The 24,798-nt window shown below is 32.6% G+C and overlaps 1 protein-coding gene across 2 annotated transcripts in view; it reads right to left on the bottom strand.

Moving 5' to 3' along the window:
• Positions 1-706: 706 nt before the first annotated feature.
• Positions 707-24,798, bottom strand: part of ZC2HC1A (zinc finger C2HC-type containing 1A) — a 43,153-nt gene continuing 19,061 nt past the window's right edge. The window contains exons 6-10 of one of the 2 annotated variants that reach the window (XM_074355037.1): positions 22,692-22,791; positions 22,000-22,099; positions 13,162-13,278; positions 9,687-9,794; positions 707-3,267 (exon numbers count right to left, since the gene is read on the bottom strand). In XM_074355037.1, coding sequence (XP_074211138.1) covers positions 3,102-3,267; positions 9,687-9,794; positions 13,162-13,278; positions 22,000-22,099; positions 22,692-22,791 — 591 coding nt within the window. In that variant the 3' untranslated portion in view covers positions 707-3,101. The remainder of the gene's footprint in view (positions 3,268-9,686; positions 9,795-13,161; positions 13,279-21,999; positions 22,100-22,691; positions 22,792-24,798) is intronic. The other variant, XM_045514402.2, reaches the window with a different exon arrangement.

Genomic DNA, 24,798 nt, shown 5'->3' with positions numbered 1-24,798 from the left:
GTGTGGCTAGCATCAATTTTGTTTTAATGATTCTCAACTGCTCTGTTCAATAATACTGTCAATCAGAAAAATCAACCTTAGTACTAAAAATATACTTACCATATAAAACTAAAAATATACTTACCATTTAAAATGCATATACCTGCATTGCAAATAAAGACACAAGAGTTCTGCTGGTGCTTTGTAGCTATGTATCTATTCCACTGAGCTTCTACTCATGGTAGAAGTTTTCAACTCTAGCCTAAGGAAAACTGAGTTCAAATTAAATATGTCTCATCTGATCATATTTCTACTAGACACAACACCTGTTTAAAATGTTAAATATGATGGTCGAATCACAAAGCATTCATCACAAATATTTTTTGCCTTTGAATTGTATATTACGTAATTACAAATATCCAAGTTTCCTATCAACCTTGACTTCTCTGTTTTCAACTGCTAAATTTTATTGGCTCTAATGTTTCTATGCTTTAAAAATCTTGTGAAGAAACATATCTGTAATACTTTGAAATCATAAAACACTTCAATTCAATAAAATAGTAATAACTTTCTTGAAAAGCTGATGGGACCAAAAAAACTGCCAATGAAAACTGTTTTCTCTTTGAAAAGCCTGTGTTTCAACTTTGAATATTTTCTTTATATTTCAGTACATTTCCATCTTTTTACCTGTGTCTAGATAAAAGAAAAGACATCAGTGATAATCAACTAGCATTTTTTGCTTCATGTCTTTATTGAATAGGTTCAAACGTGAAGACATTATTTGTAATAAAAAACAGAGTGAACAAGACACAACAGCAGCCATAATAATCTTACTTTTTCAAGCTAGTAACTTCCAGAATAACATAAAAGCAATTTTTACAATTTTAATTTAGGCTTACAGTCATTTTTTTTTTTAATTCTACCACACTGGCAAATACTTAGGAAAATAAATAAAAATAAAATAAATGATGCATAGATCTAGGAAAATTTCTTAAAATCTGAACTATTGCACAATAAATCAATGTGAGAATAATATATGCAAGTAATATAAAAATGCATTTAAATACATTGCATCAACATGTTTTATAATTCATAAATATATTTCACCTACTTACTGTTTATAATAATCTCTGGATTCTAGAATTGGATGATTTCTTAACAACTCATTCCTATGTAGTACATTATAACATTTACTTGCTACTGTGAGAAACAAACATGTGCCACTTTGTTTAAGCTCATTTACCTACCCCCTTTCTTGAGCAGACAAAAATTACGTGGTCTTTGAAAATCTACTTGAAGGAAAATAGTGCTCAATCCTCAGCAAAACAAAAGTTTAAAGTTCTTCTTCATATGATTTATAACAATTAGAACAGAAGAACATAAACTATTGAAATGCAATCCTAATACGTACATTATTCTCCCAAATTTATTACAGCTTATTCTAGTTGATGCACCCTTTCTTTTGACCAATATGACTGAATAAAGACAACCAAGAAAAAAATTAGTAGAAAGTCAGGAAAGAAATTATAAGGTAAACAATTCCACTAACTCTGAGTTATCCCCCGCCCAAATGAAAAACAAAATTAAAAAACTAATGAATAAAATTATAAAGTATAAACACATTGCAGAGAAAGTTATAAGCCACAAATTTCTACACTGATCCTTACAGTTGATCAGAATCATAAATAAGAGGCTAGAAATTGCCTGTTAAAGATTTACTTGTACCTTTGTAAGATCAAGGCTCTTTTAGGTTTGACACAACAGAAATGACTACTGAATTACTGAATATGGCTGTACAAGCAATCAAGGACATCTACTACTAAATACTATGTTACACCGAAAGTGACAATGATTAAAAGCCCTATTTTAGTCAAAGTTAAAGAGAATGTATAATTAATTTTTTGTGAATGTTTAATTACATAACAAAACAGCCATTCATTAAAGCAATACATTTTCAGTGGCTTTTTATGGTGATGTAAATGGTGTTTCAGCATTAAACACTAAAAAGAAAATGTGAGTAGGAAAAATTAGATATTCCCTTAACTTACTCATAACTACATCTAACTATACTTCAAGTGACTAAAATTCAAATACTTTTTATCTGCATGCCCTGCACTATTATTGAAACTACTATTTATTAGGTAAGATGGTTTGCTTTAAAACCCACTGTAATAATTTCTTCTGAATTCAAATACATAGAAATAAACACAGGATTCTGCAAGGAATTTTGTGCATCTTATATTAAATAATTACATTTACAAAGTTTGCAAAAATGAAGCTGAAGTTGTCAATTAAAACTACTCTTCAGACATGAGATTGTGGAAAAGAAAGAAAAAAAGTTAAATTTGAAGACAAAAGTAGAAAGGATATATGCTCAACTAATACACACTGAGCACACTGATTTAAAAAAAAATCATTAAGCTCTAACTAGAATAAGATACATTTGTATTTTCAGCCTTGTGTCTCTGAAAAGAAAATTGCATAATTACATTTTAAAGAATGAGTAAAGATCTCTAAATTATATAATCAATAATATTCCGAATAAAGGACAACATAGACCTGTAGGGGTTTTTTCCTTTTTAAAGTATTTATAAATTTGTTAAAGAGCTCTACAGAAAAATGACCTACATAACTAACTGAAACTAAAAATATTCTCTTCGGTTCCAAAATTCCAAGCATCCCATCCTGCAATGATACTATCTGAAAATAGGCACCAATAATAAAAATGTTTATTCTGATTTTTCTCTCAAGCAATGACCATCCTAAAGCTTGACGGGCTAACAAGCACTAGCGTTCGAGAGCCCGGGGAGGTATGCTTCATGTGCTTTAACAACAGCAAAAAACAACACCAAACGTAATGATTCCACTTGAAGTTACTTTCTGACCTATGATACGTGATTATTTCCTTGAATGGCACGGTCTGGGTTATCAGGTATTTATTATGTACAGTATATACACACACCTACACACATACATTAAACAGCCAAAGGATTATGCTCCAAAAATTGTTGAAAAAAGTATTTTGAATAATTTTAGCACAAAGTCACTTAGAGGAAGTGCTCTAGATGTCCCAGCAGTGAGTCGTAAATCTGGACTTAGCTCTTTTTCTTTGTGGATTCTGTTCACAGAACCATTCTTCGAACGCCACATTCACAGCAGAACTTTGCCCATTCTACTGGGTATTTAGTCCCACACTCGTGGCAGAATTTTGATAAGTGTCCTGTTGAATTTCCTTCAATGCCTTTAATGTTTCCGCCATTAAGTGAAGATACATAGTCTCCATCTGGCCTGGAGAGGGACCGAAAAAAAAGCAGAAACACAAAGTTCATGTCAGTAGTTTTTAACCCATAACCCTTGGGAAAGAGAACATAATAGTAAATATAACTAAAGCTTGCTTAATCTCATAGTTAATATTCTTCTAGTTCAGATTAAAAAAGAATCACAAATGAACTCGTTTACAAAACAGAAACAGACTCACACACATAGAAAACAAACTTATGTTTACAGGGGAGGGGGAGGGAGGGATAAACTGGGAGTTTGGGATTGGCAGATACAAACTATGTACAGAATAGACAAACAGCAAGGTCCTACTGTAGAGCACAGGGAACTGTATTCAATGGCTGGTAGTAACCTATAATGGAAAATAATATGAAAAGAAATGTATGTGTGTCATTGTAAACTATACTTCAATTAAAACAAACAAAAAAAAGAATTCATGGGGTCTTTTTCTAATCACTCCATCATGATCCACTATTCTATTTAGTTACTCTTGAATCAGTATCACACTTTCTTAATTACTATAGCTTCATAAATCATCCATGCATTCTTCTTTAACTTGCCCTAGCTAAGTTCATATGAAAAGAACTTCTCAGGATTCATATATTTTGCTTGAAAATTGCACTGAATTTATGCACTGATTTAAGGGATAATAGATAGCTTTACAAAAAGTTTCATAATATTGAATTTTCTATTTTATAAAGAAGGTACATTTTTACTTAGGTTTCACCATCTTTGAAGTTGTGTCATTCTCTCTATCAAAATTAAAGTTCTTGCTTGGTTTTCAGTTTTATTCCTGTGCACCCTGAATCTGTGTGTATCTGTGCATGGGTATTTCTAAAAACTGCATTTTCTGTTTGTTGCTGATAGACTGCAATAACTTTCAATATACTAATAACAAAACCAGTGAATTTACTAAAAGACAATTATATTTATTCATTCATTTTTTTGGATATTCTAAATATGATCATATTATATATAAGTTTTGTGTCCTTTCCATGTCTTGTAATTTTAATGTTTTTTTTCTTACTAGTTAGGTTAAAATAGAAATGATTATAGCTGACATTCTTGTGCTATTTCTGTTTTGACAGAAAACGCTTCTTTTATTCACCACCAAATATGAAGACTGATGTAGGGTTCTAGTAAATCTAGTGTTCTTGGCAATTTCTTCTATTCCTAATTTTCTAAGCTCTTCTTTTAAATTAAAAATAGGTGGTAAATCATGTGTGTGTATACATATATAAAAACTGACCAATTTTTTTAATCCTTTAATCTGTTGATGTGATTAAGTTATATTAACACTTTCTGAAATTAAATCAATTTTATTTTCTGTGATAAATCTAGAGAGTCATGAATTTCATGTTTGTGGATTGGGTCTGCTAAAATTCTTAGAGATTTTATGCATTTTTTCAAGTTTATAAGTAGGACTGATCATAATTTTACATTCTCTTATTAGTCTGGGTATCAAAGTTTCCTAACCTTTGAAAAGAAGTTGAAGAATGTTGTTTTTCACTTCCTTCCCCCCGGAAAAGTTTAATTACTGAATCAATTTCTTCAATGATCATAATTTCAAGTTTGTTTGAAATCAGGTTTTGTAAGTTATCTTTTTCTAGGAAATCATGCGTTTCATCTAAGTTTCAAATTACTGGCATGATGTTCTTGTAATTTTAAATCTCTGCTGTGTCTGCAGTTACATTTCTCTTTTCATTCTGCATATTATTTGCATCTTCTCCCGAACCAAATTTTTTGCTTTGTTAGTCCTCCTCATGTATTATTCATTCACTTATTTAAAAAAATATTTACTGAGAGCCTAGTTTCTGTCAAGTACTCCTCCTGATCCTAGAGTTAGAGCCGTACAAAACAGATTAAACTCCTTGTGCTTAGGGAGCTTACTGTTTTATGGAGAAGACAAAACACAGCATAAATAACATATACAGCATGTCAGCTAGCAAACAATAAAGCAAAGGGGACACAGTACAGGGTGGCAGTGAGATTGTTCAGAGCCCTGAGGACTGCAACACAGGGGACGAAGGATGAAAGAAGAGTCTGCAGCATGTAGTGACGACTAAGTAAATTAGAACAAAGGGCCTGGCAAAATTCAACTTGATGACAGTAGTGATGAGCAGGGAAGTTAAAGGTGAAGTATCACAAAGAACTCTGAAGTTCCCTCTCTACTCCTGCCAACAACGATGCAGAGGCCAAGATTCAGAGTGCTCTAATCAGGATCTCTAGCAGCTGCTGGGCACCATATTGGAGGAAGCTCCCATTGACCACCAGGTTTTTCCTTAATGCTGTTATAATCTTTTTATTTCATTAATTTCTGTTTTATCTTTACTATTTCATGTACTCAGTACTAATTTAGATTTACTTATTTGTCAACTTCGTTGCTCACCAGTCCTTCTTGCAAAATTCCACCTCTTTTGGACACTTTCCTCTTTTCTAAGGTACACTCTTTGAATGGTCTTTTAGTCATGGTCTACAGATGATAAATTTTCTCAATACTTTTTTGTCTGAAAATGGCTTTATTTCATTCTCATTCTTTGATAGTTTAGGTCACTGGTTCACAAGTGATGTCCTCAATCTGGCAGCATCAGCATTATCTGAAACTTACTATCAATGCAAAACCTTGTGCCCCATTCGAGACTCACTGAGTGAGAAATCCTTGAGTGAGGCCAACAAGCTGTGTTAAAATTAGTGCTCTGGGTGATTCTGATGCACAGTAAAGTTGGAGAACCACTGGTTCAGTTGGTATACAATCAAAGGTCAGCAGTTAACTTCCCTCAACACCCTGAATGTGCTGATTCCACTGTCTTTGGCTCCACAAGTGAGCTGTGTACTAGCCGGGGGATCCTCACATTGTCTAAGTAATATTCTTTCCCTGTGGCTGCTTTTAAGATCTTCTCACAGTCTGTCTTCCCAAGTTTCATTACAGTTCCATCTATATGTTGTTTTCATTTTATTCATCCTGCTTGGGATTGTTGTTCTTTGATTTTGAGAACTTGTGTTTTTCATTAATCCTGGATTATTTTCAGGTATAAATTATTCAAAAATGCTGTCTCTCACTCGATTTTCTTCTTTTGACCCCTGATTCAACAATCTTAGACTTTAAAAATTAAAAATCTCCCTCACATCTCCCTTCTCTCTTGGGACTCCACTCTAGATAATGCCTTTAAATCTATCCTTTAGCTTATTTCTCTCTTCTTCAGCTGTGTCTAATCTACAATTTAAACACTATATTTTGAGTTTTTTCCTTATATTGAGTTCTGTTTGGTTCTTTTGTAAAGATGCTCTAATCTTTTTGTGATGGTATATTGTCACAGAGACTTCAATTCCCTCTCTTTTTTCTTTATATACTTTAAACTGACTTACTTTATAAGATTTATCTGATGATTTCAATATTTAAAGTCATGGGTACTTGTGTTTTTTTTTTTTGCTCTCACTTATGACTGCTTATTTCTTCAAATAGTTTGAAGTTTCCATGTGTGATTTATAATTTAGAATTGTGAGCTCACATTTGCTCACTGTGAGAATCAGGAAGTCTAGGTTAAGGGTATTTCACACCAAAGATGATTTGCTTTGGTTTTGCTTTTACAGGCTCCAAGGGAACACCTAATCAAAAGTATCTTTTTTTTTTTTTTCAGTTAAGAATTTCTTAGAATATGCAGATACTGTACTTTTAAACCTTACACTTCCGTGCAGGTGAGCCTATAGTTAATCAATTATCAGCGGGAATTCTCGCATCCCTCTGAGCCATGCTAAGATAGACAAGTCTTCTTGGGTCTCTTTTCCTGGTTAGTGGATTTTTTTTTTCTAATCCACCCTTTCACTGAGAGATGACCCTCTGAATACTATGACAGAAGGATTAACACAACCTTTTCCACTTTTCTGTGGACCTATTTGACCTTGGGAAAACTCCCTAGCTCTGTTTAATGAAAATCCAACACAGGTGAAATGTCAGTTTCTAGGCAACAGCACTTATAAGCGGTCCACTGAAACTAGACATGGCCCTCAGGACAACCGGGAAGCTATGCCTATGGAACTGTTATAAGAGATACTGCTTCCCTTTGGGGACAAAGGATTGCTAATTAAACTGTCCCTACACCCACCTATGAGATCTTGCTCTCTCATACCTAAGCTGTCAGCTGGACAGCTAAGGAAGATGAGCTCCAGGACTGCTGCAAGGGCTCCCATGAAAGAGAAAACACCTGATGCTGCCCTGCTATCATCCCACATTTCCTGTAAATATTTCCAATGACAAAAGTAATGTACCATCATATGAGTATCTCTGGCCAAGCTTAAGACCCCTTGCTGAGCACTGCAACAACCCTGGCTTAGAGCAAGAGGCAAGGTGAGGAAGGGAAGGGAAAGTTGAGTTTTTGACACTGCATTTCTGTACCAGAAATTAATTCTTCTCTTCCACAATGACATTAAAACCCAAGCCTCTGCACAGTGAAAATTACTGAAAACCTCAAAAGCAACTGCAGTGTCACAGTTAAAATACCAATTTGATCTCTACCTTCCTTTATATTTTTATTCTGTGGCAGTTACCCTTACTTTCCTGAGAGCTAAGATATACGTTAAAAAAGATACTTGTTCTTTTCAATACAACATTTCTAGATGTTTTAGGTGGAAGGGTTATCCAGGAAATGCAATCTACCATACCTTCAGAAAAATAAATCTCTTGAGATTTCTCCATGTTATGATTATAATTATTTCTGTCTGGAATGAGGGTAGAGTATAAGTCAAGTGAATAAGGCTCAGGGCTTCCCATCACATATAAACCATTGAAAAAGAAAAAGAAAAACAAAAACAAAAGAATAACCCAAACTTATTTTTTTTAATGTGATGTTTTGCTCCAGCCTGTTGACACTTCTTTTGTCTACTTCTTTGGAAAGATAAAATAATCCTTTTATTTAAGCATATGTATTTATTAAGTTTTCCATTTTATAATAGAATGCTAACCCTATACTCAGCATTGATTCAAATCACATGGCTCCACACATATTCAGTAACATAGTAGAGCCACACTCCAGGACTCCAAGAAACCTAAGTTCACTTCTTTGATATTCAATGTATCAAAATCTCAGGTGAAACAAACAGCATTTATTAAAAACACCTAGCTGAAAAAACAGCAATTCACCAGTTCCTCTATAGTTCTCATTTTATGCATAAGCAACACCCTTAAAACTTTTTAAATGGCAGATGCCCAGATCCCACTCTCCAAGCCAAAGAAATCAAAATTTCTGGGAGGAACCTCAACATATTCATTTTTAGAAAGCTCCACAGATGCTTCTTTCTAATGAGCAATGAAGCTTGAGATCTACCATCTTAGATACTTGAAAAATCTGTCCCTGGATGAAATCTGAATAATGGATAGCTGTATATGTTATATACTTATAACAAAAGCAGACAATATACATATAGTTATACATAACACACCCACATTACAACTGTTTTTAGTGAATCATAGGATATCATGTTGTAGGCCTGCATCGAAGGCATCCTAAAAAAAAAAATTAACTAGGAAATCTATTGCCATATTTAGCATGGATTCAGTAGGGATGCTAATTAAGAAATTATCCATTAAATTATCCAGTGCTTCCTTATGAGAAATCACAGGAGAAATTTTGGGGCCTCAAGACTAGTTGTACTTTTAGAAAGAAAGAGATTTATTTTTTTGTTTCAGACATCATGAATCATGTAACTAAGTACTTCTATCTTCTCTTGTAAATTGGCTGCCAATTTTTGGCCCAGGGCTCATCTATCTGCAGGGCTCATGACAGATATTTTTGTGGACTAATCAAACTCCTTTTTTCACTGTTTCTTTTAATTCTTGTCTTTCCTTTTCCTATTCTTCTTTCATTAAAAAAAAATTATCTCACTATACATCATGGCCTTCCGTATCTTTCCTTAAAACTTTTTCAAATAAGATGGGATACATATAAAAAAATAAATAACTGGAACGATTTCATTATATGCTTAAAAATAGAGTGAATGTTGAAGTTGTGCAAATATTTTCACAGAATAGAAACAGAAGTACATGGATAATCACAATTTCAGCAGGGGAGTTTAAATGTATTAAAATGAGGCTGAAAATTATAATAGCAGTGGTATAAAGGGTCTATTATTCAATTTGTAAAGGTAAAAATAATCATGTTGTAGTTAAAATTAAGACATAAAAAACACCAAATGCATCTAGTGGAACTGAACAAATTGTCCCTGAGCATTTACCATAAAACTTACAAGTACAAGAAAACATTATTTATGTCCAAACTATTTCTTTAATGTATAATGTAAAAGCCAAATTAAATAATATAGCAAAGGAAATATTTGATTTTCTATGAATGGCCTGATAGAAATTTTTGTATATGTCCCTTGGAAAACTGCATAACACTCATTTTTATTTATTATAATATCAGAGCTAAATATACCTGGTCATGTAGTTCTCCGTATATGTTTTCCTTTTGCTTGTAAGCACACCTGAGGCAGGATTTCGAGCCAAACTAGGTGGTGTGGAATTTCGAGGTTTGATGTTAGCTCTAGAAGAGAGAAAGAGAGGCCATAATGAAAAAACTATTGAATAGTAAGCATTTATTTCTCAAATTGCTTATTTGCGTGACTAGAAAAATAATTAGAAGCTGTAGAGAAGTAAGTTCAAAAGATTAAAATCCAAATAATTATTTCAAATCTGAAATCCTTAATACCAAGGATAAACCAAAGCATTCTGCATTTAGTAACGGTGCCTGGGGCAAAAAATCACTGAAACATGTATATGTTCTTTACACGAAATTTATAAGTTAATCATTCTAAAAGCCTTCAAATTTAAGTTTAAATATATAGTTTTCTCAAAATAGAAATGTGTTTGTTCAGTGCCTATGAATAACTGTTAAATAATAATGTGAAGCATACGAAATGTGGTTAAAAAATTAGCTAACCATTTTAAGAGGATAATATTCTATTTATGAAAGTCTGTTCTTGGAAACAGCAACTAAAATAAGTGGGTTAATATAATTTTGCCTTTAAAGATTTCATTTCACCAACTATACAGCCTGGGCTATTTGTTATCAGTAAAGAGTTTTGGTTGGATCATCACTGAATTCCCTTTCTGAAACTTCAGGAATCAAAGAAAGCTTAGATGGCTATATGATGGTCTAATGGTAAAAGTAAAGGCTTTGGAATTCAGATGAATCTGGGTTCAAATCCCAATTGCTCTCTGAGTCCAATTTCCCTCATTTATAAAATGTGACCATCATCATTATCTTATAGGAAGTCAGATATATAAACTGTAATTTATATAAACATTTAGCATAGTTGATTATGATGATGGTAATACTATTATTACTACTACGGCTATTGCTACTACAAGTTAACATTTATATAAAAGTGCTTACTACATGTGGTAGAGCTACATTTCTCTTTCATGTAAAATTTATTTAATCCTCATAATAATCCTATGAAGTAGGAAGGATTACTAATTCCATTTACAAATGTGCCAACTGAGGAAGAGTAGTTAAGTAACTTACTCAAGGGGACACAGCTAGTATGTTGCAGAACCAGGGGTCAGATGTTCAATAAAATGTTAGTTCCCTTCCCCTCTTTAGAAATTTCGTCAACTCTTCATTTCAGAGATAATCAATGTTGTGTTATATGAACAATCAGAATACTTTAAAAAATTCCTTTAGATTGGAAGTTCTCAAACTTTTGCTGAAAATCTTCCTTCTCTACTTACATAGCAAAGTTAAAGACCTACCTCCCACATACAGGCAGGTAATAACATCTACTATTTTTCGAGCTGCAGTTACATGCCAAATACGATGCTAAGTACTATACCTATTTTGCTTTGTTTAATCTTCACAAAAATCTCAGAAGATAACACTCCCATTTTAAAGTTGAAGAGACTCATATTCAGACAGACTAAGTAAACTGCAAAACTATTACATGGCTAGAGTATTTGAACTTGAATTTAGGTGGGTCTTTTTACAAATCTTATTTTCAATACTCAATACTGTCACTCAAAGGGAGGCTCCCTTGAATAGTTACTTTAAATTATTTCTAAACTTGGACAGGAATCATCCTGATGCATGGATGAGTTACCCTGGACCGCTTCAAGAAATGGCCTTCAAATGATCACTACAAGTCCATCCATGAGGTATTCCTACTCTACTTTTACACAGCCCTGCTAGGGATGTTTCAGAACTGCCATGTGCCTTTTTAGGAATTCAATCTCTAAAAATTCATTGGAAGAACGGCAGTTCTTCCCGTAAGAGTCATAAGAGGAATGGGAAGCACTTTTTTTTTTTTTGGCTATAGAACAGTCTTGTTAGAAATCCTATCACCTTCACATAATGTGTACATGAGATATATAGAAAATACACTGGGATTTCAAAATTATAGAATAGATAAGCAAGATGATACTGTATAGCACAGGGAAATATATACAAGACCTTATGGCAGCTCACAGAGAAAAAAATGTGACAATGAATATATATATTCACGTATAACTGAAAAATTGTGCTCTACACTGGAATTTGACACAACATTGTAAAATGATTATAAATCAATAAAAAATGTTAAAAAAATACAAACACACCCACACATATACACACACAATTTATCAATAAAGTTATTCAAATAATTAGAAAATTATTTTAAAAATTAAAGAAAAATATGATTATCAACAACAGCTGCAATTATTAAATGCCTGTCATGTATTTTTAGTAACATCCGCTATGAGGTGAAATCAGCATGACAAGAACCATCCTTAAGAGACTGGGTAGAACTGTTTTGATCAGTACTTAAAACACATGGCCCTAGTCTCACATGGTCAACACATTTTTCTTTCTGGCCAGAGTCTGAAAAGTGCTACTCTTACTATGTGTCTATAATCAGCCTGCTATACAGTTCAAACAATAATAAAAGGAGGTTTAATTTTGGAATTGTACTTTATCCTAATGGCTAATCAATGTTTCTTTGAGATCTGCTTCAGAGGGTACAGACAGCAGTAGTAGTACAAAGAAAAATGGCCCAGGGCACAAATTCTTCCTCCTAGGATTTATCACTAACTACTTAAAAATAACACATGATGGCTGCTAACATATTAAAGACTTTTCCCAACTTTGTTTTATTGTATATCTAGTTAAATATATTATTTATTGGTAAGAATAGGCCTTGGTTTAAAAGTTAACCAAGGGAACTCTATTTAATAACATTTTTCAATTTTAGTAAGTAATTTAATTTATTAGATCCTAATTTCATCATTTTAAAATGAGAAGGCTAGACTTGGTTTTGGGGCCCAAACTAGTAAAGCTCGAAGACGTACTTGGAAGTTCCAAGACTGCCACTGCCACTCTAGCCTCTCTTCACAGTTTGCTGGGCCAGCATGAAGATGGGTGTCTGCCTGGCAGTGTCATGTCCTTTACCTGCTTTATGTGGAATTTGTAACCATCTAACAAAAAGACTGAAGATCCCTGAGTTGAATGCTTTCTAAGATCTTTTTTCCCTGCTTTTTTATATTACTCATCGTCTGTTTAACTAAAAGATAATCTAGCAATATTATACATTATATATGGCATAATATACCCTATACTCTTCTTTTTAAAAATATTACTCCAAAAAAAAAGCTTCATAAAAGTAACTATTGAAGGTGACTTCTATTTCAATCCTCTAAAAATTAAAATTAATGGATTAAAATGTACTCTTTAAAAACAGATTTAGTACAATAGAAATGCTCATCAAAAATTAAAGTGTTATAAGTCCTAGAAGATTATTTAGCACTTATTGGCTTAAAAATGATGAAATAAAAAAAAATTTAAGTATAGGAATGTACAAATTTATAGGATTCCATTATATAAAGTCTTTAAGGAAATATCTGAAAAAGATTAGCTATACTGCGTTACAAATACTTACTTGTAAATGGGTAATAACTCATGTCTTTTGATGGCACTGTCTGATTTTGTATCACTGTCATACAACCTTTGCACATGTCTTCCAGTTCGAAGTGGAGGGCCTAACTTGTCCATCTTACTATTAAAATATATAAAGGTGTACCCCATAAGGAGAATGCTACTGTTTGTGTCTTTATATTAAAAAAAAATTTAAGACATTATTTTGGTTCATCAGAAATCTACCCACCAAGCTCTTAATTATCTGACTACCAGAGTAAGGACTGATGTCAAAAAGAATCCTCAGATAATTCATACAATGTCTGTTATTAGATATGAAAATTCTGACTATGAAGGCCACCCTGCCAGTTTCGATAAACATCCAAATAAGTTCCACATTTACACAGAGCAGGACAACGGAATCAACAACAACAACACAAACTTAAGAAGGGCAACAACTGTTTCAAATAAAATTTATGCAGCTAGAGTTGAACTAAAAGTTGTTATTCTGCTAAATAAAAGACAGATTTGATGTTTGTTCTCATGGAGCTCACTTAATCCAATTTTCCCCTTCCCTAAATTCACAGAACTTTTCTCTTTTTCCTTCTTTATTATTTCATGACTTTTTCCACATTTAAAAATTCCAACTATAAAATAAGAAATCAACTAATACATATTATTATTTTTATCCCTGTCTGACTTTCTAACAAAGAATAACTATTTCTGAAATTTATCCAGAGAAATGTAAAACACGATCCTATGTGAAAAACATGGATGGCCATTCTGAAAAATCACAAGTCAAAATGTTAAGCGGACATGCCATCTGAAGCTTTCTAATTTTTTTTTAACCAAAAGCATAAAGGATCTCCATCTAGAAGATAACAGAAAAAACTGCAGGATTGCAGAGATTTCTTTGTTTTATATCAACGAAATAATATATATTACGACCAACCAATATCCATTCATAGTAGGTAGCAGGAAAAATTAATAAATTAGAGCTACCTTAAATGACACATCATTGCTTGATAATTTAAAAAGTATACTCGTTTTAAGGGGTGCTTGCTTACTCACTGAAATCCTGAGCACCCACTATACGTATCAGGCACTGTGCGACATTCAGGGAATATTGTGGTAAGACAGACAGACCCGATGCCTGTTCTTATAAGAGAGTGTAGTGTCTAAAAAGAATCTGATCATTTCTCTAAATAAGTATCTATAAGGAGGGACACGTTTTACCCACTATTCGTTCCTTCAGTATCCTACACACAGCAGGTATTTTGTTGTAAAAATTGACATTAATACTTCGCTGGTGGAGGTGCTTATATTAGATGGTGTTTACATTAGGTGCTTACATCACATTATTTAAAATATTTTAAATGCCTCCATTAAATATATACATATACATAACAAAAATTTCTAAAATGTTTGAGATTAAATTTTATAGGTTTTATTTGTGAAAGATTACCAGAAAATTCACCTATTTAGAATTTTATTTAATAAATCAGATTTTTGTTTGAATTACTTAACAGTAATCAAAATATTAGTAATCCAAAGATTTATTGTTCCAAATAGCGTTTATCTTATAAAAGAAATCTGTGGATTTGGAAAAAGAAATAAAGATCTTACTTTCTCAGAAAAAAGAGCTATTGAAATTAAAATTTAGAAAATTTTAAAATTTGGAAGTATTTAAAAAAATCAATTCCTTTAATATGATAAGAACTACTAAAATCTTACAAATAATACAACAAAGGAGATGGACAAAATCTAATAAAAATCTAAAGGTAATTGTCTAGTGGAAACATTACATATTTACCATATATAAGAGAATTGATACTATTTTCAGATTTCAAAAACCTAATTAAAAGGCAGGTTCCAATGATGATTTTACTGTATTACATACCCGTGTTATGAAATTCAACTCAATTGATCTACCTATGTATATGTATGTGTACACACACACACACACACACACACACACAATTCAAATGTTACTTAGGCTGAATGTTAGTAAATATTGTTACTAAGCTCAAATCACCTGAACTTACGTTCTGCTATAATTTGTTACCATTATGCTATCATCAAGGTCTAACCATACAAAAACAAAATTAAAAATCTCAATAATGTAATCAAGATCATATAATATCTAAATTTATGTTACATAAATACATTTTATATAATTTTAATGATAATTTTAATACAAACATATTTATATATAAGTTTTAATTTACATTCCTTTTAAGTAGTTTTATATATAAAATCTTGATTATATGTTGTTTAGATACCATGAAATTACAGTCAATGTTGGGGTAATTAATTTTAAAATTATCCTGGGACCTAATTAAACTTAAAAGCTTTTGCACAGCAAAGGAAACCATCAACAAAACAAAGACAACCTACTGAATGGAAGAAAATATTTGCAAGTGATATGATCTATAAGGCATTAATTTCCAACATATATAAATAGTGGATACAACTCAACATCAAAAAAATAAACAACTCAATTAAAAAATGGGTAGAAGACCTGAATAGACATTTTTCTAAAGAAGACATACAGATGGCCAACAGGCACAGGAAAAGATGCTCAATACTGTTAATCATCAGAGAAATGCAAATTAAAACCACAATTATTTCTTCCAAGATGCAGGGCCTCCCACTGTGTGCTGAGGAAGTTACTGCAACCCCTATCTCCACTCAAAAGAAAGAAAAACCACAGTTAGGTACCACTTCATATCTGCCTAAATGGCTATCATCAAAAAGACCACAAATAATAATGCTGATGAGGATGCGGAAAAAAAGGTAATACTCGTAACACTGTTGGTGGGAATGTAAATTGGTGCAGCCACTGTGGAAAGTAGTAGGGAGGGTCCTCAAAAATCCAAAAACAGAACTACCATACGATCCAACAACTCCACTCCTGGGGATATATTTTTAAAAAATTGTGAAAACACTCATTTGAAAAGATGCATGCACCTTTGTTCACAGTAGCATTATTTACAATTGCCAAAATAGGGAAGAAACATAAGTGGCCATTAACAGATGAATAAATAAAGAAGATGTGAGATACACACACACACACACACACACACACACACACTACACACAAAATAGAATACTTCTCAGCCATAATAAAGATATTTTGCCATTTGGAATAACATGGATGAACTTGGAGGTTATTATGCTAAGTGAAGTAAGACAAAGAAAGACAAATACTGCATGATAACACTTATATGTGGAATCTAAAAAAAAATGAAATAAAGTGATAAATATAACAAAAAAGGAAAAGACTCACAGATATAGAGAACAAACTAGTGGTTACCAGTGAGGAGAAGGAAGGAAGGAAGGGCAAGATAGGCACAGGGAATTAAGAGGTACAACCTGTTATGCATAAAACAAGTTACAAGGATATATCGTACAACATGGGGACTACAGCCAATATTTTACAGTAACTATAAATGGACTATAACCTTTAAACATTGTGAATCACTAGTTTTGTACCTGAAACTTATATAATATTTTACATCAACTATACCTTACCAAAAAATTAAAAATAATCATTTATGAAAGAAGACCTTTCAAATACTTAAATCTTTCCATAAACTATCTCAGATCATATGTATAACAGACCATTTCTTATGTACCATGTTCGTATATACATTTTAGTGAACATGAACACTTCCTTGCTTCCATCTCCTTTTCTATTGAACCCCTTCTTTTCTGTCCCTCAAGCTTCAGCAGCACTAAAGGTAAATCAAAGAATCAACAAGATAAAGGAATATTTGGAAAGAGATTGAAATTTTTACAAAAATGGTGACATATTTTCAAAAGGAATATAAAGTTTTATACCCAACTGACTGCTCTTCGGTTGAAATTTCTTCACTATGTCTTTCTTGGTCTTGCAAAACCTTCAGTAACTGATTTAAGGATGTGAATAAAATGAGTACAGGAACTAGGAAGCCTCTGTCTATTACATGTTTTGCCCTGTCCTCAGAGGCCTTACATGTTTTAGGATATGAAAAAAAAAATCACCTTTGTTGATTTTAATATTGAATTTATACATTATCTACATCTGGGGTTACTCTGACAATAAATTTTGGGAAAGTACAATGAAAAATCTACCTTATTAAGTATTTTTACATTATTCACAAAGTTTGAGGACTGTAATTTCAATTTAATAGTAACCATTACAAAACTATCATTATCAATGTTTTTAGAGTGCCTCTATGCTATTTTTCTTTTAAAGGGTCGAATTCAGTAATGATGATGATACACCCCACGTCTGAAAGAAACTGAGGCAGGAATAAAATCCATTCAGCAGTTAAAGTAGTCTTGTTGCTACTGAGGAAAAAAAGGAAGGTATTTTGAAGTCACCCAAGCACACCTACATAGTGTAAATTTGGTGCAGAGCAAGCAATCTGATATATAACGGAACTCTCGTATGAAATTCAAGGATAGGTCCCTAAATTGGCACTAGATCTAGTCAGTCAACATGAAAATGTAGTTGTAATAACCCCTCACTATTCTTTCAATTCAACCACAGAAATGTGTTTCAATGAATTTTTAAAAGTTAAAAAAAAAAAAAACCCTTTGGTTCTGTGGAACATTAATCTATGGCCTATCTTCCTAGATATTCCACATGACTTAAAAAAATCATTCCATCATTGGGAATAAATAAAGAATCCTTAAAACTCCTATCTTCAAACTATAAATATCTAATTCCTTCAATAACTTATTCTAAAAAAGGGAGTGGTGAACTTTTCCTACGAAAAGCCAGACAAGAAATATTTTAGGCTCTGTGAGCTATACTGTTTCTGTCATAAAGACTCAACCTTGCTACTGCAGCATGAAAACAGCCACAGACAAAGCAGAAACAATTGGGTGTGGCCATGTTCCAATAAAAACAGCTGGGCAGGATTTGGCCCTCAGGCCGTAGTTTAAAAAGATCACCTGCTCTAAAATATCAAATTTCCATACATGAGAGGATACCAGTATTTTAAGACTTGGAAAATCTAAACAAAACGTAGATTCCAATGATAATTTTTAAAATTTCACCATAATTAATGATAAGTATCACTACTTTATCCTGTATTCCTAGATAAAAATACATTACCTTTTGTCAAGCTGATCCATTTCTATAGATGATAAACTACTCAATTTTGACCTAGACTTTTAAAAGGACTATCTCTAGTAGGATGTAACTGCCGTGATATGAGTAAGATTATCTAGAAAGGAACAATAATTTGGCAGGCTTTCTAAATATTCATAGCTGAATGAGCATTTTCAGAACTATTTGGCACTGATATCAATCTATTTCTAATTTGGGATAAACAAACCCAGGGAAGGTCCTTGTTTACTGTTAATACTGTAAGAGTGAATTCTTAGAAAATAAGCCACTCAATCTTGTAGGCCTGTAACTAGCAGAGTAGGTAAAATAAAAAGATGAGTTTTGAAATAATACTGGGAAAAATTTTACCAAGTGATATTTTGTGTCTTTGTAGACATCCATAGCTATGACATTCTGAGGCACTCAAAGTTTTGAAATCTGTCATACTTCTACTTTTGATTCTAAACTCATCAATCCTATACGGATAATTTAGTATCTCAACTCCCTGGCGAAGTTAGCTTCCCTAATCCAATAGCCTAAAAATCATCGTTATCCACATAAGAAGCCAAACTCTGCAATTCTAGGTTGTTTTAGACATTTCCAGATCAATCATAAAAGACAGAGAAGTTTATAAAAATCTAAGTAATGATCCAAACAAACTACACGCATCAAAAAATGGCTTATGAGAAAAGCCTGCTTCCACTCATACAAAAATATACTTAAAAACTAGACATTTCTCCTCACTTTTAATATAAAGAATGAGAAACCAACTTCATTTATTAAGAAATGTTCCTCACATGCATTGTTTCTCTAGTTTAACCACACCTACTATAGCCTATCTCCAAAGTAAACTCCCATTTTTCACAGTAACTGAACAGAAGTAAATCTCTGAAACTGGATATTTTAGCTATTGAAAATTATCAGCTGAAATATCCATTTAAGCTGGTAATTAACCATTAAGAAAACACAATTCTCAAGGCATGACTGTACACTCTCTGACGCAATTCGAGTGTGGTAATATTTATTTTAAAATGCTGTTTCATCATATTTCTAAAATCTCCTAGGAGTAAAGAAAATCATCTTTTAGCATAAGAAAACAGTTTTCCATTGGGGGTATGCCTTGCTTAAGAAAAGTTGTTAAAATCAGTTGACCCACAGATTGTGAAGTTAATTATTCAAACATGAGAATTTTTCCTAGGAAAAAGATAAATTTTTCTGTGGTATGACCCCAATAAATACTAAATATTACAGAGCACTGGTTTGTATGATTAAAGCTGACCACAATAAAAATTTTACATACCAGGCTTTAAGTAATCCCAACCTACTGAAGTGACTTCATTTTCCTAATCTCAGAGGATGCTCAATTTCTTAAACAGTACAGCTAACCAGATGTCTGAATCCTATCTTTATTCAATCCTGAATTGTCTGTCCAATAATAATACTGTCATAAAAACCACAAATAATTATCTCACCAGTACCAGAACCATGATTTGGTGATGTGCCAAAAGGTTGACAAATGAGAAATTTAATTTACTGATTCACTATTTTTTCATTTATTCACCAAAAGTTTGTGTGCCTATGCCAAACATCATACCACATTTGAGAGCTGTACCTGTAAGCAAGGCAGACACACAGAACTTTGCCATCAGAACTTCTAATCTAGCAAGGGAAACACAAATCATGACCTCAATAATTCTAAAAAAGGAACAAGTTCTGCCACTAAAGAGGCAGCCATGATTGGTTCTATTTAATATACTAATGTCCCACTTAATATAGTTAATATATCTGTCCAATAATATTGGCCAGAAGCACATACCACTACTCTCTTTCCAGTAGTTGGAAACACTCCTATAATATGTAAGGATCGTATATAGAATGGACAATTGGGACTTAAATAGTTATTTTTGACAATTTAATATTGTATGGGACAACCAAAATTTTTAAATCTTTATAGCATTGTAGCAGTGCATAACTTATGAAATTATTGTGCCCAAAGTCTTTGCTTGTTAGTGAAAACATTTTCTCCTAGATATCAAAAAATGTTGGTCAGATTTCCTTAGATCAGTTGTCAAGGTGTAAGCAGAGTTACAGAATGTTGTCAGAGTGAGACAGAGAAAAGACCTTTGAACAAAGTCTATAGTTATTTAGTGACAAAGTAGGATCTAGAAACCTAGTTTTTGAATCCACAGTCAGTAACCCTTTTCACTATACCAGCCAGCTTCACATGCCCTACTAAAATTACAGAGTGTCAGTACAACTTAATATTGCCAACTGATACAATTGATAGTCAAGGCACTAAAAATTATCAGCCTTTTAATTCATAATTGACTATAAATGAAACTATTGTTTGTAAAGCTGAAACGTATTGCTATGTCTGTACTTTAAATATCTAATCAGTCAACTCAGTAGAGAAGTGAAAAAAAAATCAAATCGGTTTTTTTAGTGCTGGAAGAAGAGAACCTTTTACTTTTCAACCACCTGTTCTACTGATAACCTGTCTCTTTCTTAAGGATAACCTGTCTCTTGGAAGCACAACAAAAGGAAAAAACATTTAACTAATCAGATCTTGTTAGTTGACCGTTTTCTTTTTCTACAACGATACTTACATTAAACTCCTTTTCAGTCTTACACTTTCTATGTAGTCCAAATTAGGAGACAAAAGGGAGCTACTCTATTGATAGATACCATTGTATATATTTCCCACATAAAAACCAAAATAACATAGATTTGAAAATAATGTGTGCTGTATTTCCTAAATCAACTTTATCAGTATCTATAAAGACATAAGGCCACATTCTAATGCTCTCGTGGCAATCCTTCAATTTTCTGATTTATCAAAGTGGAAAGTGAGTTTCTACTGGAATAAAGGGACTTCTATTAAAATCTCTAGTGCTATCAACAACTTTTCCCATATTAAAATAACTGGTGAAAGCTTAATTATGCTACTTTATTAAAAGCCATGTATATAAAACTGAAGACAGATTAAAAAGTATTTTAAAAGTATTAAACAAACAGAAAAGAACCCACAGATAATATTTCAGCATATTTTCTTTCTTGTCTACATACATTTTTATAGTTTCTATCAAAGTACACATGGAGTTTGTATCCTACATAATTTGTAACAGCAGAAGAATCTTTTTAAAATGTGTACATATTTTAGGATCATATAATATCCCTTTGGAGATTTTCATAATTTGTTATTCAAAGCAAGACATACAGGTGATTCTACTTCTTTTTCACATTATTATAAAACCATGCCAGAGGAGTCCAGCATTTAGATCCAAAGAGACTCCATTTGTATTCCACTTCCAACTCTTAAGAGCTGTGTGGCTTCGAGCATATTACTTCGCTTCTCTGATCCTCTCATCCTATGGCAGTGGGGAGGTTTTAGTAAAAATAATGTAAAATGTCTAGCACAGTGTCTGATACATGCTTAATAAATAATGGTTATTATAAAAATCATTCATATTTTAAGTCATTTCCTTAGACTAGATAGATTCCCAGAAGTAAAACCATTCAATGGAAAATATGAATGTTTTTAAGGCTCTTGCTAAACACCACCGTATTTTCTTCCAAACTGGTTATATTAATTTACACTCTCAGCAGCAGTGAGCTCCTGATCAGCAGTATGTTAAAAGACACACTTAGAAAATTAAGATTAATGAAAAAGCCAATTACCTAAACAAAATAAAATCTTAGTATCATTTATATATGCATATATATATATGAATCACCAATAAATTAAATTCAATGTAGACTTACCCTACATGAGGGGCTGCTATCCCTTTATGGGAGGGAGATAAGGTCTGAAGTTTGCTTCCCAAAAAGCTGCTAACTGAAGACACTTTACCTGAAGGAACACCTTATAATAAAAAAGGTATTAGTTTTAACAACACTCTGAAAAAGAGAAATCACGTAAAACAGAGAAACTGACCAAGAAAACAATGCTTTAGTGGCAATATATTTTTGTGGCAATAAATAAAAACAAAAGGAACAACACACAGCAGCCTTCATTTCTAATGTCTGTATTTCTTTCTTACAACTTACATACAAATAAAGATACACTTTGGTAATCAATATCATCTTTAAACCACTAAAGATTTTTCCATTAAGGATAATTGTCAAGTTCAGAGAGGTAAATGCAGAAAAGAGGGGGAAAACACTGTGGTCAAAGAGTCAAGAAAAGAACGTGGCAGACAATTCTGAAGAGATGATACAGCAGTAACAGCATGAAGAACAGACATAGAAGCTAAAAAAAGAAAAAAAGAACTATAATATATCTAAAGTAGAAGCTATTGAAAGTTACTTTATTTTTACCCAAAGTAATTACTTACCCTCCACATTTCATCATAATTACAAATCTATTTTTAATAACCCAGAACAGACTACAATCATCATTTCCTTCTCTACCTACACTGTTTAAAGAAAACAAGTTATTTTATTGATTTCATTACCTACAACACTTTTGCTAGTGCCACTTGGCTGGGGTAGTCGTGAAGATCCTGCTGAGGTGGTTCCAGGAGAATTTGACTTTTTAAGTGCAGGTGGCTTATACTAAAATAATGAAAATAAAACATTTTATCAACATCACTTTTTGATTATGGATTGTAAACCAATATTTCAAAAGTGAACATTCCTTTAAATGAGTAATCTTTTTATTAGCTACTGAATTACCCAAATTGAGAAACTATAGATTAAAATACATCTCCTTAGAGAGAAGTTTCCCAAAATATGTTTCTTCTCAAAACTGGAGTACTAAAAGTTTGGCTCAAATGTTCCACTGCAAAAATAAACTAAGTGCAGCTTTTCCCAGTTCAAAGAAAAACAAAATAGATCAGATGGAAAAAATTTCCTCAATGTCAAGATTTTTAACACCAAACAAATAATAGAAAAACTTAGAAACATCCAGTGATGCTCACTTGGTGGTGCAGCTTTAAAAGTCAAGATTTTTCCACATTCCTGAGTGTGGTTTTATATTTCATATATTATAATCTAGCCACATTTCCTACTGATAAAAATTGGTTAGAGTATATATCAGTCTCAAGAAGTTTTACAATAGCTGCCTGATGGATTGCCCCAATGTGGAGAGAAAGAGGTAATTCTGGATTCACTAATCTCACCAGACCATGTTAGATGAATGGGATATGGACTGATAAAAGAGTATTTCAGCTTATGTTGTTTTGTTTATTTTCCTCTCCCCCTCCCACTCTCTAGAGGGATATCATCATTAATTTTATTTCACTGTATTTTATTTCAGTCAAATTTTGCTCTGTTACTGAACATGAAAGTATCTTATTGATCATTCACTCCAATATAAAGAGATGAATTTGCCCAGGGTTATACCCCAACTTAACAACAGAACAGGAATTAAGACTCATGCCACCTTAGTTCTAGCCCTTGGTTTCAACTATAAGGCAATTACTGTATTTGTAGGTGTACCTGGGCCCAATGCATTATTTAGATTGCTTTGGACTTCATGAAAAAAAACTGGTTTTAAACCTAATTTTCAAAAATCAAGTCATATTTACAACCAATAATCAGTATAAAATTTAAGATGCACTACTACCAAAAACTACTGGCTAAACACATTTTTAAGTCAAAAATGTAACTCTTCAAAATTCAGTATTTGACCTTTTATGAAAACAAATCTTGGTAAAAGGGTCATACACATATAAAAAAACCCCAAAAAACATGCCTATTTGGCACTATTATGCCAGAAACTGCAATTTTTAAAGCACTTGGAAACTAGGAAACTTTCAATAACTGTCTATCAAATGAACAAATGACTTTGGAGATGACCCATATAAAGATACTGTTTCTCTGAAAACCTAAGAGGTTTTTCTGGTTTAAAAGAGCATCTGGTTAGTGTTAGTCTCTCCCACTAAAATACCAATGAGGCTATTAGGAAAGACTTTAAAACTAGTAACTTGGAAAACAAGACCCAACAATGACTTGTGAAAATATTAGAGGCATGTCTACTAAAAAAACAGTCAATAAAACTGGATTAAGAAACAGGATTGGTGACCCACTCATATTGTGCTAATTGCCAAAGAAAAAAAAAAAAAGGAAAATGATTACCACAAATAAAAGATGCTGGTACAGCATATGACATATTGAGAGGTCAAGTTTTAGGCAGGAAGGGCCCTAGTAGCATTACATACTGGGATTTTTATGTACATATTAGGAATTACTAACCTAATGGCTTACAAACAGGAGAAAAAAACAGAATATTCCTTTCAAGAGGTGATTTGTTTTTTCCCCTCTCTTATTAGGCCTCCCACTATTTTACTCAATTTTTTAGTCAGGTTTTCTGAGATGATCAGAACCTAGCCCAACCTTACCTATCTCTTATAATATTTCCTATTACTTTCAACCAGAACTAGTTAGGTTAGTTTCCTTACTGAATTCTTATACCACTCTGAATGCCCCTTGTTTAAAACATGTTCACCTGCCTCTCAGTAACTTGCTGTTCCCCTGACCTAGATAATCTGACTCTTTACTGAGCTGTATTTTATCTATTCTACAATATCCAGCTGAAATTCTACCGATATTATAAAGGCT

Source organism: Camelus bactrianus, chromosome 29 (assembly GCF_048773025.1).
Source record: "Camelus bactrianus isolate YW-2024 breed Bactrian camel chromosome 29, ASM4877302v1, whole genome shotgun sequence".
In the NCBI taxonomy this organism is placed as follows: domain Eukaryota; kingdom Metazoa; phylum Chordata; class Mammalia; order Artiodactyla; family Camelidae; genus Camelus; species Camelus bactrianus.
The sequence above is the reverse complement of the archived record's forward strand: the minus strand, read 5'-3'. Positions and strand labels throughout refer to the sequence as shown.